The following is an 18,912-nucleotide window of genomic DNA, read 5'->3' on the forward strand; positions in this document are numbered from 1 at the left end:
TTCAGTGCTTCTTGAAGCACCTCCCATTCTCTTCTGCAGCACACCAGCCAGATGCTGACACAGTGGAAAATCATCTCCTTGCTGTCCTACAGCAGCAGAAGGCAGGTACATACCATGATTTGCTTGTATAATGCCTTACACATACTTTGCACTGCTAAATGATCCAGTTTCATAAAAATCTGAGTTAGATTAATTATTGCTGGCTCTGGATGTGAGCTAGAAGAAGACTCAGCAATCCTTGCTTTTGCATACAAGAAAACTGCAAGATCTCTTCAGATGATGCCTAATTATGTTAAAGCTAAATGAGATATTGCCAACTTTCCAAAACGGAAACTTCAAATTTCTACACCACTTTAGAAGGCAAACACCAAGCAATATGTGGGCACAATTCTACAAATAATGATGAAGTAGTATGAAAACCATTTCTACTTTGTGCATCTGTACTAGGTGCATGGTTAATGCAACAATTTTCATAGCTAGTTCTAGGAAACAGTGGTCAAACAAGAAAGATGAGTTCATGTTGCACAGCCTGCGATATGAATTAAAATTATATTTACTCCCAGCAAAATGCAAATACTCAAGTCTTACTTCTTCCAATCTTAAGTTTGGCTCAAGCAATGAATTAACTGGAGGTAAACAGGGCACAGGCAGGAGAACCAGCAACAAAGGGAAATGGGAAGAGGAGGAAAAACCAATTAAAGTATTCTTGTTTACCTATGAAAACAGTTATTGAGATGACTAAATGAACACCCACAAAGCCCTGAACTCTCTGGTCCAGGAAGTCCCATGTATTTTAAAAGGAGAAGGTTCACAGAGCACGTCAGCTCTTAACTGCTAGCAATGCTGCCATAGATACAGCCATGAGTCGGATCTTCTTAATGTCTGATTTGAATACCCTTTGCTGTAATCGAAGTCCAAGACTACTTGTCTTACACTCCTTGTGGTCACTGAGAACAATTATTCCTCTTCTGGCAGTAACCCCATTCGATGAACTCTACTTCCTCACCTCTCAGTCTTCTCCAGAAGAAAAGCCCAATAGTTATTCTTTCCTCACTGGTCACATTTATCAAATTTATGCTCTCCTCATTTAACCCACACAGACACAGAGGGTCTATACAGATTTCAAACAAAGCTCTGCCATCTCTAGATGAGAATGCTGGAAAAGCAGTGCTCCAAAGGGAATTACATCTGCTCTCCAGGCTGTAACCACACCTAGAGAATTTGACAAAAGGCAGAAACAGAAGCACGGAGCCCCCAGAGTGTCTCTTTGTTAAACTTACTAGCTTGCTTTTCTTAACTCCCTTACTGTAGTCCTCAGAGCAGACAGAACTGGCTACCACCCGCACAGAAAGCTACCTTCAACTTCAATATTACCAGAGAGACTGCTTTTAATTAAAGACGATTGAATTTCAGAGCTCAAACTCGAGACGCATTTTAGGGCTGCATCATTTCTAAGGAAGTGTCTGATTTAAGCATCACACTACTTAAGCAGCTTGTGCTTCTAATTGTCCTAGATAGGCATTCAGGCCCTACAGATCTGGCGTGCTTAAAAGTCCTCGTTTAAACAAGCACAGGCTGCACAGTTTTACAAGGAACTGCTAATGCATACAGAGACTAATCACAAACATCAAGCAAGGATAAATCTTGTTTTGCAGTACTCACTTCCAGTCACGAGATATAAAATACTGGAGCTCCAGAAGCCTGTGCTCACAGTCCTCTACCATCTTCTCAGTGTACAAGTGCTCCATCAGGCAAGACAGAATCCTACAAACAGAGGAAGAAACTTAGGCAACAGCCTGTTACAGAATCACAGAATCACCAGGTTGGAAAAGACCCACCGGATCATCAAGTCCAACCATTCCTATCAAATAATCATGATAAGCTTCCTTCTTACTGTTGGTGTTGCCAAATCGGTCATTCCAATGAACTACAGATAAGACATTCAAACACAGTGAAGATCTTTCCTTTCCTTCAAAAAAGACCGCAACCATGTACCACATTTGTACCCTCTTAAATTCCATTGGTTTAGTTATCTCAGCAAGTCTGATACATAACAAAATCGTAAGGAATATTTTATATAAAATCCAGCTCAGGAGACCCATCTATATCAGGCATGAAGATATAGGAGATGTTTCTCTCTGCGGTACGGGTTTGCTTAACTGGCCATTCAAGGCTTGTTACTTTTCTCTGTGATATTGCTAAGGACTTATGTAGTAACAGAAATTAGCACACCAAGCATTACAAATTTAATCTAAGCAACTATGACAGCTATATCCTTCAGCAGCGCTTCAACAGCCCTGTTACAAAAATACTAGCAGGCTTATATGGCAAGAATGAAGTCAGAGCTCAACTCACACCTCTAGCCCTATATGAACGGCTAGATTGGAGTCAGTCATTTCTAGTCGGGTTTTAGCATCTCTACTGGTCAGTCCCACAACCTCCATGGGTGTCCAAGAGAAATAAAGATCAGTTGTAACCACGAGGCACCTACATCGGGTCTCCGGAGCGTATGTGCTTGCAGGCCGTCTGTATCACCGACTCACAGGCCTCGTTCAGCGCTCGGTCAATGCGGTAATCAGCACCGGGGTCAGTTTCTTGAATCAGCGTTTGAAGCTGGAAGAAAGAAATTGTGGATAGGAAAACAAATTATAATAACCAAAATGAGAGCACTTAGATCTTCTCAGCATCACAATCACATGCCAACAAGACTACCAGGTATGACCTCTGCTCTACAGATGCTTATTTCAAATGTTTTGCCAAACTCAGTTACCAAACACGGGAGTCCAGTGCTGCTGAATCCAAATTATCTTTATGAAGCAGCCCAGGAAATGCCCCATTCTGCTGGCCCATGAAATACTATTTCATCAGGTACGTCTGCGCAAGCTTTCAGAAGCCAGGGTAACCACAATTTGGTCTATAATAAACAGTTTTTAATATATAAAAAGATAAAACTATATAATTTTTAAATATTATAACATAATATATAATAACATAATATATAACATTATATCATATATATGCACACACATATAACAAAAGGAGGGCATCAGTTTTTATCTACTTAAGAGAAGCCATGGTATACGTGAACAGTGAAAATAAAAACTTTCCAAAGATGTAGAGAACAGACATGGCAACTTGAACCTGTGACATCCCTGCACTCTTTTTGTGACTTCTAAATACTTGCAGCTGATATAGGTAAGGACAGTACAAAGTTTTATCAAGTCTTTTCTTCTTGTGAAACAGTCATTTTGATTAAAGCTTCAGAAAAATAATTGTCTTGTATTAATAAGGAAATGTAACTTAACCCCCACAGCACTGAGCTTCAACATCATATCCAGACAGGTCATCTTCACACAGCCCTTGACACCTGGACGTGAATTTGGGAGGCATCTGCTGGGCCAGTGGAATAGAGTTTGGGGAAATCTTAATACTAATCTATAGTTCTGGGGAGAGAGGCAGCTTCCTGGGCCACCACTCAGCCCAAGATCCCCACGTCTCACTTAATTTCCCACCAAGCTCTGACTCCCCAAAGAACAACATCAGGCAGACTGGGATCACCACTTGACAGGCAAACATTTTTAGCTGACAGATTTGGAGCCAAAAAGAAAAAAGACAGTGAGCTTGCTTCGAAGGCAGCTGCACACCGACATCAAGTGGTCTGCACTGTTAATATCTCAATGCTTACTTAATGGGTTTTGTTCCAGGCCCCCAGCCCAATGAAATCAAAGGCACAGTTACAACTTTATCCTCTATCTTTCAAAGTCTCCACCGAAAAATTATCTAGGAAACCTTCAGGGGCAAAGCCCCAACATCACAAAACACAAAGAAGAAAGCATCAGAGAACTGGAGAAAATACAAGCTGGCACTCGTTATCCACTAGGAAACTTGTAATCAAGCAGACAGACCACAGACTGCCTGGGAGGAACCCGAGATTTCCTGCAAGTTGCTCTTGGCCAAAGTTAATTGTGCCCAGCCTCGGCTTCTAAGGGATGCAGGCAGAAGCTGCTGATTCCAAAGATCTTGAGATATTTTCACTTAATAATAACAACAACAACAACATTCTATACAACTCTGATGGTGGTCAAACAGAAGCCAATCCGGCAGGCTGTAACAGGGAACCGGATCTTAATCAGTAGGGGAAGTGAGAAGTGATACGTCCTTTACAAACTCCACAAGAGTCAGTGCAAGGAGGTGGCAAACACGGTGGTTCTGGTTCTGCTGGCTGCACACACACACGGAGCCTGCACAGACAGGCACATGAAGTGCTCGGATCACTTAGAGTCAGATGTTTACATCGAAAAAAGGATCAAATACCATTACCGGAATTACTCCCTCAAGGACAAAGGGGTGAATAAAATCCCAAAGCTGACACTTTCTTACACACACGGATTAAGCAAACTGGCCAGAGTATTATACAGGCAGGATTTTTCCTCAGGTCTCAGTTTAAGGGATATTTTTGATGCTGTTGGGTGGAAGAGGCCAAAGCATGCTGGGTGCAACAGTTCAGAAGCACCAGATCACCTCCCAGGCTCTCTCTTCTGATTTGGGTGCAACTGCAGGATCCTCAATTCTCAACCACGTGCAAGATGTGCAGCAGCGACCCAGCCGTCCGGACTGCAGGGGCGAGGGAGCAGTTTGGCACCAGTGCTAACAGTGAATGATTTATAGGAGTTTCCTCCCTCTCACAACAAACTCTTGCAGCTGAAAAGCAGATGGATAAACTTCATAATCCCCTGAACTTTTATCCTGATGTGGAGCTAGATTAACAATTAACTATCAATTTATTAGCTGTCTTAGAAGTTGGAAGAAGAAATATCTGCCCTTTCAGCAAGGATTATCATTTTACATGCTCAAGGGACTGAACAGGAAAAAGAAAGATTAGATCAGAGCAACATAAAAGCCACGTATTTGAAAAACGGTTAGCCAACAGCTCTGGTATAAAATACTGCTTCCACTCACTGACACCACAGTGCCAGACACCACCAGTACAGCTGCAGACCTGGGCTGATGCTCACAATTAAGAGACATATGTATCTTCTGCCTGATGACCTAAACCACGGCAGACTCGCCCTCCCTCACATGCAGGATCTCCATCTTTGAAGAATAACATAACAGTGATATCTGTAGAACACCTTTTAATGACTAGAACAAACCCAAGCTGTATACGCTTCAACAAAGGAAAGAAGAACTTGTTTTACGTGGGAAGACGCGCTCTAGAAATACTATTTCCTCCTGATGATATCTTTTTCTTAATAAAATGCATGTCCCTGTAGAAGTACATCAATAGGATAAATAACAGGAGCTTTGCTTCAGAACAGGCAGGCTGCTCCCAGAGATGGCAAAGCCAAACTGCACACAGCCCTTAAGAGGGCACACCATTAGAGCGGACCCGCAATACACTAGGGTAAGCAAGGTACTTAAACCTCTGGTCAGGCAAGAAAACGGCTGACCAAACACCCAGGAGTGTTTTTGAACTTGGTCTGAACCATTTATGTTACAGAGAAAGACATCGTTCCTTTCCTATTTACAGAACTTGAGCATTTTGGAAAGCTCACTTATCAAAATCAAGACAACACTATCCCCGCCGATCTCGGATGTCTGGGTCTAGGATTGTCTCCTGCTCAGCAGCAGGGTAAATCGTGAGTGCAGGCACTCAAATGTGAGAACATTCATGGTTGAGGTGTCACAAGAAGTGAAACCCCCCCAGAGTCAAGAAATTGGGAGTTGAGAATGCATTTCACAGACAGCTCCTCATGCAGGAAAGGGTAGAAGCAGATGCTCTTTCAGGAAGATAAAATCATGCAGGATCTTTGGTTATGTTCAGTTGTTTAGGGATTTCTGTGGTGTTGTTGGCAGATGGGCAAACACCTTCCTGCCATAAGGCAAGCAGAACTGGAGCAAGGCAGACAGGACAGTAAGTAAAACCAGATCCAAATTAGACGTTTCCTGTTCCAATTTCCTCAAGCAAACCATCCAGGCAAGCACATCTGGTCATACAGCTTCTACAATGAAGACTTCCAGGAGAAGTCCTATTGCTTTGAGCTAGCCAAGAAATCAAAGCACTGTATTAGTGTTACCTAACGATGCTATTAAAAGTACAGGAGACAAGTTTTTGACTCTGCACCAAGAAGACAGTGTCAGGAGATGGGCACAAAGCACTTCAGCCAGCTCAGCTGGGACAGCCCCAAAGCAACCGTGTTGTTTTCCTCTGTTTCTGCAGGTGGAAAGGTGCCACGGACCATTAGCTCCACCATCAGAGGTCAATTCGAGAGCATCAGCAGCATGTTCCTGAAACAGGAACTGCCCAAGAACATCTGCAAGTAAGGACCAGCATCAGTCAGCTTAGGTTTAGCTGGACTTGGGCTGAAGCCACATGGACCAAGCAGTAGCCACGAAGCAAACAACCAGGAGACGGCTGAACTAGCAATCCTATCTGCAGATGAGAAGCCACTCGAAGTACAAAGTGATAGGAGCTCTCACCAATGCTGCACTGAAGACAAAAAGGCCCAGAACAAAAAAGTCCACACTCTTTGATTCGCTCTGCTTACTAGCTTTTTGAAAGCCCAACACAGGTCAGTCAGTCCTCCATGAATAAATTTACTGAAGCAGCACTTCTGAGACCATCCACAGGCCTCAAAGACCAAGCTATACTGACACAGGGCAAAGAAGCAGCTAAGAAATCAGCTTCAGAAAAGCATCAGTGGCTTATTACAAACGTACGTCAATGGTGCTATCAAGGTATCTAAAAGGAAATTAAGTAGCTCCAACTACTATGAATGGATGGACCTCTTACTTGCCTTCTCCATGGCCTGTCATACAGCCAATCTCACATGACAGCCGAGTTTGAATCTCCTGCACAAGCCACACAGTCTCTAGAATGGTTTCAGATAACATTCTCTTCCTTGCAAAGATAATTTACCTACCATTGAAGGTACAAGCAAGAAGATCATTCTAACACAATAAATCAAAACAGAACAAAACCAGTGACAGCTGAGACAACCATTACTTGTTCACCTACAACAATACCAACAATAAATGACAGTACTCGGAAGCTGTAGGCAGCTATGTAATAGCAACATGCCAGTCCTCAGAGGAGCCCAGAATACTGGAATGCTTACCCTATTCTCACAATCATCTGTTTCCTCTAGTCCATTACAATACAGACAAACTAATCATATTTTATAAAATCAACACTTAATTTGCTCCTGTCTTTTACACAGAGCTCCGACCACAGGTCACTCAACTTGAAGGGGAGTCACAGACAAGCCCTGCAGCTGCATCAACTTACTGGACAAAAAGAAAGCAGAAACTTAGGTATGTGAGAACTGAAAAAAAAGAACCCTGTAGATTTCTACAGGCACTCTTTTTTTTCCAGAAGTCTGAAATCTCACATCACTTCTGGGGGTCCCCTGCCTTGACTTACGACTTGTTCTGAACATTAACTTCACGAACTGGAAGTTATTATTCCCAAGACAGGCTGATCTTCCGACAATTTGTGAATAATCAGGTTTGTAGGCAGCAAGCTCGATTTCATATTTAAAGAGAAACAAGTAGCTGGTTTTCCACACTAATGTTGCAAAGCATAAGTCATGCACTACAGCTCTCTGCAGAAATGACTCAACCTGTACAGCCGCTGCACCAGCGCACCTGGTGTTTATGCAGAAATAAGCTTCATCGCAGAAGCATCCTATGCCTGACAAAAATTTACAGATACTATTTTATCTTTAATAACATATGCAAGCTGGCAACACTTTGGGCTCAGGCTTTAAGCTACATTTATACTGAAAAGGGACTGTAGAGTTTTTGTACCTTGCAGGAGGTCAAGAGCACACGTCTCCAGAAATTCTTATATCAGCACTAACTCAAGCCATTTCTGGCATTGGTGTCACTTTTCCAGGCTCATAGGCCATTTAAAGTAGATATTATATATGAAAATGTAGCATCACATTAAAAAGCACTAATGAGTTCAAATGAATATTAAAGATTTGGTTTCAATTTAAGGAGACTACCAAGATGCACCTAGGCCAAAATGGAGTTAAGAAAAGGGAAAAGAATTATCCCATTTTAAAAAGGTATTTTGGAGAAAGACATTTCCTTCAGTGGCTGCAAGGACAGTGATGTGCAGCAGGACATAGTACCTACCTGTCCCTGCAGCTCCCATTTCCACTGTTTAAACTGAATAAAACAGCAGAAGAAAAAGCGAGTGGAAAGGTGCTTGGAGAAGATACAGTGCATTTCCAAGCACAGGGGGAAAAGGAAGGAGAGGGAACATTTTAAAATATAAAAAAAGCCAGTTTCCCTCTCTCTAGCACCCAGGAAAGAATTTCATAACTTGAGAGCTGATGGAGATCCAGCACAGAACAAGCCAAAATGTATTTCTTGAGGGGGAAAAACCCCCACCACATTACTAACTGCTGCTGGATACCAAGTGACACTTCATACTATGTCAACTGCACAACTGCCTTCAGCATTCACTTGCACCCGCCGAGCCAGCCTGCCTTCAGCAAGGCAGAACGTTAACAGATAAATCAGTTCTTCTACCAACTGAGCAACCTAGAAGCGAAGTGATAGAAAAGCATCTTACGGCCTGCTGACAATTGGACCCGACGTTTCCCTTTTCACCCCGTACTACTTTCATCAGACAATGCAGGGTGCGGCCTTTCCGATGCAGGCCTGAGCAGTGGTGTTCGATCTCCCCTCGGCAGCTCAGGATGATTTCTGGGCTTAGTGAGAAGTCTTCCATTAGCATGCGCCGGTAATCCAACATTTCTCCCTGGCACTCGCTGCTCACTTGTCGACCTGAGCCAAAAAAAGACAATGTGATTTAGTGTTGATGCTTAACAGAGCCCTTCTTGACCTGTGCTGGAAGAAGATGGCCGATGTCCACGCTCTGGAGAACACTAAGGTTGCAAAAAATGTGCTGGAGCGGTGTGCTGGGGGATTATATCAGCTGTTACAGTAGCTCCCAGTATTTAACAGAAACTATAAAACAGCCAGTCTATGGATTCAATGTATGGATTTGAACAAAATTATCCCTGAAAGATTAGGAGTATCTTGTTTTGGATTTCACGTTACTGGAGGTGCTTTTTAAGACCTACTGAAAGCACTTGGTGAACCTGCAGTTCTGCGGTACACGTCAGCTCCTCCCCATAATGCTCAAAGGCTTGTTTCACCACTGCAGAAACAGAAGTTACTTCTGGAAGTTCACCAGCTTGATATGTAATTGCGGGAATAATTTGTCTGGCCAGTAGGTCAAATGTTTGCTGAGGAAAAGGTTTTCTAGAGCAATAGCACACCCTTGCTCAGGAAGCCAAAACACAGAACAGGTTACCAAGAGTAACATAGGGAGCGTCTAACAAACAGAAATTAACTTCCATCGATGCTTTGATCTGCCATAAGCTTTCCTACAGTCCCCACGTGGACAGCTGGTTCGTTTTTTTAATCAAAAGGAACATGTCCCCATCACAACACACCAATATGCGTACAACATCCCATGCAGCCACAGTCCTGTACCCCAGCAGGGGCTCCCAGGCATTATAACGGACACAGATGTATGTGGAGTAATTAGTGTTCCTCCTGGGCAATGCTTCGTGCATGACCACACACCACACAACCCGTTCCACCACGAAAGTGGTTGCTTCATAACTCAACAGCAGTTTTCTACTCGTATTTCAGGAAAGCACCTGACATCCTGCAGGGAGAAGGGAAAAAACCCACAACTTTCCCACAAGCAGCACACATCATTTCCACATCAATCAAAAACAATGAGTTATTCCAACTCCCAAACGCAGAGACTGCTTGTGGTGTAAGGGCAGCCTTTCCCTCCTCTGCCAGGGGCACTGCAGCAGGTAGCCCTGCCGCTGAATCCGAAACCACGCAGCTGCGTGCCAAGAGGGAAAACAAACAATTCTCCAGAGCAAACCTGGAGAACATAGCGTGTCATTTTACATGTTACAACAATTTCACAGGGGACCTTTAGCATGGTCCTGCTGCATAGGGCTTTCCAAGGTCTTTGGGACAGCCTCTGGTGTTAGAACATCTCCAGCTTACCCTAACTTAAAGGAACAAAAAGAATACTTCCTTCTATATAGGAAAACAGAGAAACTCAGTCATTTATCCAAGCTACTGGACTGCAAGGAAAGAAGATTACTTACAAGAAGCAGAGGGCTGAGTATCTGGCTCTCCCTAAGTGGTGATGAACAGGTTCTCTAGTCTGTCTTTTAACCTACTAGCATATTTAATGCTTACTACATAAAGGAGTTAAAAAGCTGCTTGAACTCACAGTGAATAGAAGGATTTGAAATTACACACCATCAGTCCAAGAGGGATTTGCTATTTTGCATTTTGAACTTCTTACCTACATAAGAGGAGTCAGTGTCTGATGTTTACTTAGCTATTCTGATCTTCAAAACAATAGTGATCAAAGCATCATGATGAGGAAACCCGCCTTTGAATCCAAGTTTGAAAAAGGTTACTTGGCAAAGAGGACTGTAAACACACGTTGAACCCAAAGGTCCAAGAGAAACTGAAAACCAAGGTCCTAGCAAGTCACACACCTCAATTCAACTCCACTTACCTCTATGCACAGCAGACTCTAGGCACATCAACAGATAGGACAGCCTGGCTTCCCGAGACCGAGGAAGGTTCTCCACATTACAGCGGTATTTCTTCAGGTCACTCTTACAGGACTTTGCCAGGGAGTAACTGACTTTGTAGTCTTGGGCGATCAGCTTCTGGCGGGTGGTCAGCGCATCACGACACTGCAGGAGAGACATTGGGACGGCTGAGCTTCCACACGCTGGTGGCAGAGAGCTAGATCTGCTGCTGTTACGATTACCAGTTGGGTTTTGAAAGACTCATGCTTTAAAATTCATGCGTTTAAACTGCACTGCAGTTAAATTTCATTTGTCTCCCAGAAACCACACAGTTAACAATGCACACCGAGGTCAAGAGATCAAGGGTTTTAAAGGCAGCAGCTCTCTGCAGAGCACGTCTTAAAACTGCACATTCATCCAGCTTTTTGTGAAGAGCTATGGCTGAGAGCATGACTCATTCGTGGTAACTAGGATCAGTTGCTGACATTTATCCCAGCTGTGGTATATGCTCACCCCATGCCCTCAAGAAACAACTTTTTCCAGTCACATTTACAAAACAGTGTGTTTTTTGGATTTGTTCTGCAACGTGCCAGATGGTTGACAGGAGATTAAACAGTCTAACCATGGGAACTTCTAGCCATTCTCCACAACTGGTAAGGCTCCCGAAGAGGTATTGTGGCCAAACCTGAACTCAGCGGCTGAAAGAACAACGCTTTAAATTTCATCCAAAAAAGGGCCTGTAAAAACACTGCTAAGCTTTATAGCTTTTGGTTTAAATTATATGAAAATTAAATCTGAGGGCGGCGGGTAACTCAGAATAGCTCAGGCAAATTTGTCCATTCTTGGACTATTCAAAAGGACGGAAAACTGTGCATGGGTGGGGTGCGGAGAAGAGGGAACAGCCTCAGCAGAAGGAACAGAGAAGTCCTATAGCCCTCTCTCCTTCCTTACACCAGTGTTTTGACTTTCCTCCTTGTGTCTTCCCCACACCTTCTCCAGGACCTGGAAAGCCCTACTCCAAGATATTCCCACCCCCTTCTTCATGCTCCTTTCTTGGTGCCATGACTGGGACCTTGGGACTGGACAGGCATAAAGCTCTGGACACAGGGAGACATAGGCTCTCAGATGCCTCATCCTCCAAAGCTGGAGGATCACGGAATAATAGAATGGTTGGAAGGGACCTCAAAGCCCATCCAGCTCCAACCACCTGCCATGGGCAGGGACACCTCCCACTGGATCAGGGGCTCCAAGCCCCATCCAACCTGGCCTTGAACGCCTCCAGGGATGGGGCAGCCACCGCTGCTCTGAGCAACCTGGGCCAGGGCCTCCCCACCCTCAAAGGAAAACGTTTCTTCCTAAGATCTCATCTCAAACTCCCCTCTTTCAGCTTAAAACCATTCCCCCTTGTCCTATCCCTGCACTCCCTGACCAAGAGGCCCCCCCACAGCTTTCCTGCAGCCCCCCTTCAGGTACACGAAGGCTGCTAATAACGTCTCCCCACAGCCTTCGCTTACCCAGGCTGAACAAATCTCTCAGCCTGTTTTTATAGCAGAGGTGGCTCCAGCCCTGGGATCATCTTTGCAGTCCTCCTCTGGAGCCACTCCAACAGTTCCATGTCCTTCCTATGCTGGGGAACCCAGAACCGCACACAGTTCTCCAGGTGAGGTCTCACGAGAGAGGACTAGAAGAGGAGAATCAAGTACAGCCAGGGAGCCCAGCCTGGCAGGCAGCTTTGGATTACACAAAAAGCCACCCACTAGGCAGCTATTGTTGGCTACATGTGTATGCAGCAGCCGACGCCATCAGCAAGGCAGGACTTCTTACTGGGTAACAGCTTCTAAAAAATCCTGGTGACTGCAAATGTTCCAACCTTGGCAGCCACAAGAGTGAGAACTAGATTATGTTTTCCTCCTGCTCTGCAAACTGCGCCCTCAGAGCATCCATCCCTCTCTCCCTACCAAGTCATCTGCTCCAGCTCTGTCTAAACTCTCAGCATCTTACAATCACCTTAGTCACATAGCTGACCATGGAAAAGACCCTCAAAAGAATCCCACTGCCCCTGCACAAGGGCAAATAGCATAAGCAAAACCAGCGGTCCGTTTCAGCAGTGTGCTTGGACAAAATGAAGTTTTGGTTCAAGCCCTCGGGGATCACACTTTCAGTTTTGAATTTGTTAATTGGAACTAAGCTTTCAGATAGCTGACACAGTTAAAGAAAAGGAAATAAGGCTGATCCCTCCAGGCCTCCAAACTGGGCTCCTGCAGCAAAGCTTCTCCAGGAAGGGCTTTACAGATATCCATCTTCATATCTGTTCAAACAGGTGATACAATTCTGTATAATCCCAAACACTATGATGCTGCTTATAAAATCACTGAAGGCACAGCTGCCTCCCCAAGATACCAAAGTCTTTTCGGGACCGGCTTTCCAGAACAACTTTTTTGCTGTTGAAAACCACAGCTTCAGATAAAACATAAGGAAAATGTCAGTAACTGAACTGCACAACTTTCCCACAGAATCTGTTGCTCACTCATAGCCCTGAAAGAAGCAAAACACACAAAGCTTCCCGCACTGAAGCACCTGGGCATTTCATTTCTAATCTGTATGTTTTACCAGCATCTGTCTGAGGTTTTCCCAAGCACGGCGCGAGTCCTGCTTTAAACGCTTGATCACAGTGCTACCACTTGATCTCCATGTTTACCTTCCCAAATCAGCCACCCAAAAGCTTTGATTAATTTAAACCCTTAACTTTAAAGGCCGTAGCTTGAGCACAATTAATTCAAGCTATCACCATGTAGCTAGAAACACAAGCATATCAAAGCAAAAGCATCTGTTAAAGCAGTCAGTTTTCCAACCACGTAGACGATGGATTTTCCTCAGCATTGGAATAGAATAACGCAGCATGAACTGATGAATGATTTGATGATTTCTGCATTAAGGATTTGTCTCACTAAGACAGATACCTACCTTTTCACTCATTGATTCTTCAAACTTGTGATTAAAGAGGCACTTGTAGACTCTGCCTTCCCCAGCCTGAGTCTGTGAAACAGAACAATAACATCTGTCATTAAAGATAAGACTTGTAATGCTTAATGAGCAGGCTAAACTACAACTAAGGAGATTAATATTTTTAAACTATATATATATATTAAAGTTAATATTTCAAATGTCAGTGATAGCTTCTAGACCACAAAAATCTTGTAAGTTTTACTGCATTAAAAAAAAATCTGGTTGTGTTTATCACCCTTTTAGTGAGAAGACACTCAGCTGATACAAGCTAATTCAGACCAAACAATGCTGCTTTCTGGCTCTTCGCTCCAGGGACAAGGAGTGCTGCAAGTCGAGTCAGACAAGGCTAAACTCATGCAACAGCTTACTGGCGCAGAAGTGAGCGGTCACTTGCCTTTGCTGTTTCCTTCCCCTTTGAGCCGCGCCCCTCCCTGTCACACCAGCCCCAATGCCCATTAAACCATTTATGCCCATTCAGTTCATTAATTCCCTGGAGATGCTGCTCATTTGTTGGGCGAGTCAAATTAATACCAGATTTATTATAATATGACAGCTACAAGATGCCTGCTTTCAGTATTACACCATTTGCTCAGGCTCCACTCTACTGTTCCTTTCCTCCTTCCGAGGTGGTTTTTATAGAATCACAGAATCACCAGGTTGGAAAAGACTCATTGGATCATCAAGTCCAACCATTCCTATCAATCACTAAACCATGTCCCTCAGAACCTCGTCCACCCGTCCCTTAAACACCTCCAGGGAAGGTGACTCAACCCCCTCCCTGGGCAGCCTCTGCCAGCGCCCAATGACCCTTTCCATGAAAAATTTTTTCCTGATGTCAAGCCTGAACCTCCCCTGGTGCAGCTTGAGGCCATTCCCTCTCGTCCTGTCCCCTGTCACTTGGGAGAAGAGCCCAGCTCCCTCCTCTCCACAACCTCCTTTCAGGTAGTTGGAGAGAGCAATGAGGTCTCCCCTCAGCCTCCTCTTCTCCAGGCTAAACACCCCCAGCTCTCTCAGCTGCTCCTCATAAGGCCTGTTCTCCAGCCCCCTCACCAGCTTCGTTGCTCTTCTCTGGACTCGCTCCAGAGCCTCAACATCCTTCTTGTGGTGAGGGGCCCAGAACTGAACACAGGATTCGAGGAGCGGTCTCACCAGTGCCGAGTCCAGAGGGAGAATAACCTCCCTGGCCCTGCTGGTCACGCCGTTTCTGATCCAAGCCAAGATGCCATTGGCCTTCTTGGCCACCTGGGCCACTGCTGGCTCATGTTCAGACAGTTTTGGGTTTTTTTAACAAATTACAGTAGAAAAGAAGACAAGAGAAAACTACTCACATTTTCACAAAATCGTTCTCTATCATCTCGGCATGCAAAGTAGAGATGCCGGTCCAAGTGGAAGTCATCCGAAGAGAGTTCAGCTACACGAAGAATCGCCTTCTTACATTGATCAGAAACCTGGATCCGAGGATCAGTCTCCTCCGCCTCTTTTACCAGGCCTTTTTCCAGGCATGCCACCACCTCTCCTTGCGAGTGGGCATCCTACGTGAGAAAGGCGAGACAACATCTGTAACCAACCACTTATTTTATCAAGTGATCTGTGATTCTGGATAAGCGCCACATAAATTAAGCAACAAACTGTCTACATACAGACTTCTGAAAGTTCCGCCTAACTGCATTTACATTCAGAGGAGACAACAGTTAACATATCTGCACTATCCACACACTTTATACATCACCATCCTGCTGATAGCCACTGTGACATCCCCCCTTCCAATGCTCTGGGTTTATTTTAATGTGACTTAATGAGATTATCACTACTTAGTCACACTGCTCAGAGCAGTTTACCAAAACAGCCAAATTATCTCTAATCTGACATAGCTCTCTTGGCACCATGGCAACCACAAAGCATTAAGAACATGCTTGGAGGACAGAAAAATCATAGATCCTCCACGCTGAGACAAGCCTTCGTTTTGGGTGCTGATAATTAGTGATGCTAAAAAGGCCACAAAGGAGCTTTGACCGATGTAGGCTTCTCAATGCTAATTCCTCTGTTAAGGGACTGAAAAAAAAAAAGCAAAGTATTCAAGAACAGACACAGTCTTGGACAAAGCGGTTCTGGCCCAATACTATACACCACGTCCACCACCCTGCAAGCCTGAAGACGACGCTGGATTATGAATAGCAACTGGCAATAAATGTAGAGAGCCTGTTTGGTATGAAAGCCCAGAAGAGGCAGGGCTATGGTCCATAGTTTCCTACAACCTTTGTACGTGCTCAGAAAGGGAACCGTAGCCCCTCTCTACCTCTGATTCCTCTAATAAACAAGAGCTCTTCTGAACAGATCTCTCAAGGCTTCTACAAGTGTCTCCTAAGATGACCACCTTAACTGATGCTGCTCTGCTGTGAGAGGGTGTTGTTACTAAACTTATATCAGACTATCTGGGGTCTATGACAAGGCAAGAATATTTGCATAAATCAACCCTGCATCTGCAGCAACCACTTAGGAACGATCCCTTGAGCTTGCTCTGTCAAGCGGATTCATCCATCGCTGTTGCAGCAGCATGAGTGAGAGAGCGGTCTCCACAAAACATGATCGTGACAATTCAAACTCTGCAACTCTTCCAAATCTTTTTGTTCTGACACATCTGCTCAGGCAGGCAGCCTTTCATTCCTTTTTAACTCTGCTACGTTTGGAGCACAAGCAGAATCGGTCAATTAAAGTCATGAACACAACCCATAAGCATACCCAGTTTAAAAGGGCTAGAAGTAGTTTTCCCCTTAAAAAAAAGGCAAAACCCTCCAAGACCACATACTCCAAAACCCTGTATTTTGGTTTGCTCTTTTCTTTGAGTGGGAACTGGCCAACTCCACATGCTGGCCAGATATTGGCATCTCTGAAGACATGTAATTATATATCAACAGTCCCTTTAGGACTTAATCCAAAAGGGATCTGAGGAACGCAAGTTAGCAGCGTGTTTGCCACATCACTTAAAATTGTCATTTATCCATAACCACGCCAAACGCAAACACTGTTCAGCAAATCCTTGTGGTCAGTCACGGGCAGTAATTATAACTGAGGAGCGAGCAAGTATAAGTGATTGAAAACAACCGTTCTCAGCTCCTCCAGCAGTTTTTAGCTCCAGCTTAGGTGAGGCTGCAGCTGGGAGGCAAGGCAGGCAGCAGTTCCTCACCCTCACCTTACAAGCCAGCCAGGAGAGCATGTGGCAAGCCTTCCCTGCTAGGAAAAACAGAATTTTCTTGCAGCATGGGTCTAGACTCCTGGTGAGAGTCATAGTACATAAAGCAAACCCATTTTTAAAAGTCTAGTGAAAGCAAATTTCCATATGCTGGGTGCTGAATGTTTATGGTTGTATTGCAGGGACACAACATGAAATGACTAATTTATTGCATTACTTCACAAACACAATTTTTACATTTCGGTAGATCCTCTTGTGGTGCTTTCTACTCTGCTGACCTGTAACAGAGCGATTTTAAGGCCTAACAGGAATAGAAACACAAACAAGTCAACACGCACAGCTCCCAAAGGATGCAGTCCTGCTCTTTTCTCCTACTTCCAAAGCATTCGCGTGCCTTCCCGTGGTGCTCATGCTCCCTGTCTGTGCTTAAATGACTACCCTTAGCAAATATGACTAAGCAAAGAATACAAGGTAGACCACCACCAGCTCATTGTAAAAGTTGTACAGTCTCTAACTGCAGCCTGGAGGGAAAATAAACATGTACGGCTGCACCCAACTGCCTTTTCCTAAAGCAGGTGGCCATCAAACGTTTGACAGGCTCATCCTGAGAAGGACGGCAAGACAGCTTTGACACACATTTTTGCTACACAGAGCTGCCTGCTCCATGTGCCACCAGTCCTGCAGGGCCAGGTTGGCTTTGAAGGCACCAAAACCAAGGTTCAGCATCCCACAGTGTGAGTTCTCCTGGTCCCGCTACAGCACCAGGTGCCTGTGCGTACACAGTATAAACGTCTGCTGCAGCTCTGCTGGAGAACAAACCCTAGTGCTTTTCCTCTATCCAGTGCACTCTTCTCAGAGAGCCTCCATCTCCCAGTTGAAGACCTTTAAGCTCTTTCCACAAGTCAGGACTCCCCCCAAGAACTGAGGGGTTGACAGTCTAGGCTTCACTGCTCCACTGCGATACACTGCAATGTAAGAGATTATACTTCAAACCCACACGTTTCTCACCATCACTACCAACCCTAAATGGAGAACGTTAACAGAAAGTTCCAAAGAGCAGTTAACCATACTAGAAAATTACCTAGTCTGGAGTGGTCTTGAAACTTGGCGTAGTTTTATGAGCAGATACGATGCTGTCTTACGGCACTTGGTGCCACAGAAAAACAGAACTAAGTTTTAAATGTGTCCAAGCAAACCCCTTCAGCACAACATTCTGGGAGACTTTAATTCCTATGACCAAAATTAAAACTCGAAGCACATGGCTTTAGGTCAACACAGAATTTAAAAAACCTCATTCTTACTCTTCATTTTCCATCAGATTTCTTCCCCTTCCATATTACAGGCTATACAATTCTTGTTTAATATTTGTCATGTTCAGCAGCTCTCCTGGAAAAGTCTTTACTCTGCCTGAAACCTGACAGGCCTCAAGTTCACGACTCTTCCAGCCGTAGAATTGTATAGAAAAGCTAGAAAAGTGACCAGAAAAAAAGTCAATAGTAGAAAGGACCAGCAGTTATAGGGGTAAAACATCACCTGCCTTATCAGCACAGCACCTTGCAGTGACGGGCCGTGCTGCCTTGCCGGAGCCAGAGTGGTCAGGCTATGGAAAACCACCCAGCAGATCTATTGCCAGTTCCAGCTTGGCACCGCGGACACCAGAGTTACAGGGATCACCCCCAGGTACTTCAGCTGATAGTACCTTGATGTAATACTACACCAGGTAAACAAAGACTGAGCCAAATGTCATCACCTCTTTCTATTTAGACTCGTTCCCCCTCTGCATCCAGTACTCCTATGGGACTCAGGAAAGAGCAAGAGCAACTGCACTCGAGGCACTTAGGGGTGAAAACCAGCAAGACAACAACAGTCTCCTAATGTGTCTTTTTTTAGAAACCTGAAAAATACTATTACCCAGTCAACTACTACAGCAGAGGTGCAGTTAACACTTAATTAGCCTTCATTAGGGCAAATAATCTACTCCAGTTTGGACATCGTGGCCAAATCCAGCCCTACAGCTACACGCTACCCATTAGTTTGATACAATCCTGAATATTACTGGGATTGGAAAAGCAGCTCATTCTGACAGGCAGCCCAAGAAGAAAAGCTCCGCTGCAGCTACCA

At 44.4% G+C, this 18,912-nt stretch overlaps 1 protein-coding gene across 1 annotated transcript in view; it reads right to left on the bottom strand.

Moving 5' to 3' along the window:
• GLG1 (golgi glycoprotein 1) overlaps positions 1-18,912 on the bottom strand; it is an 86,453-nt gene that overhangs the window by 19,608 nt on the left and 47,933 nt on the right. Inside the window, exons 5-10 of the mRNA XM_069868672.1 lie at positions 14,930-15,133; positions 13,560-13,631; positions 10,577-10,760; positions 8,585-8,799; positions 2,492-2,613; positions 1,663-1,764 (exon numbers count right to left, since the gene is read on the bottom strand). Of these exons, the coding sequence (XP_069724773.1) occupies positions 1,663-1,764; positions 2,492-2,613; positions 8,585-8,799; positions 10,577-10,760; positions 13,560-13,631; positions 14,930-15,133 (899 nt within the window). The remainder of the gene's footprint in view (positions 1-1,662; positions 1,765-2,491; positions 2,614-8,584; positions 8,800-10,576; positions 10,761-13,559; positions 13,632-14,929; positions 15,134-18,912) is intronic.

Source organism: Phaenicophaeus curvirostris, chromosome 14, assembly GCF_032191515.1.
Source record: "Phaenicophaeus curvirostris isolate KB17595 chromosome 14, BPBGC_Pcur_1.0, whole genome shotgun sequence".
Taxonomy (NCBI): domain Eukaryota; kingdom Metazoa; phylum Chordata; class Aves; order Cuculiformes; family Cuculidae; genus Phaenicophaeus; species Phaenicophaeus curvirostris.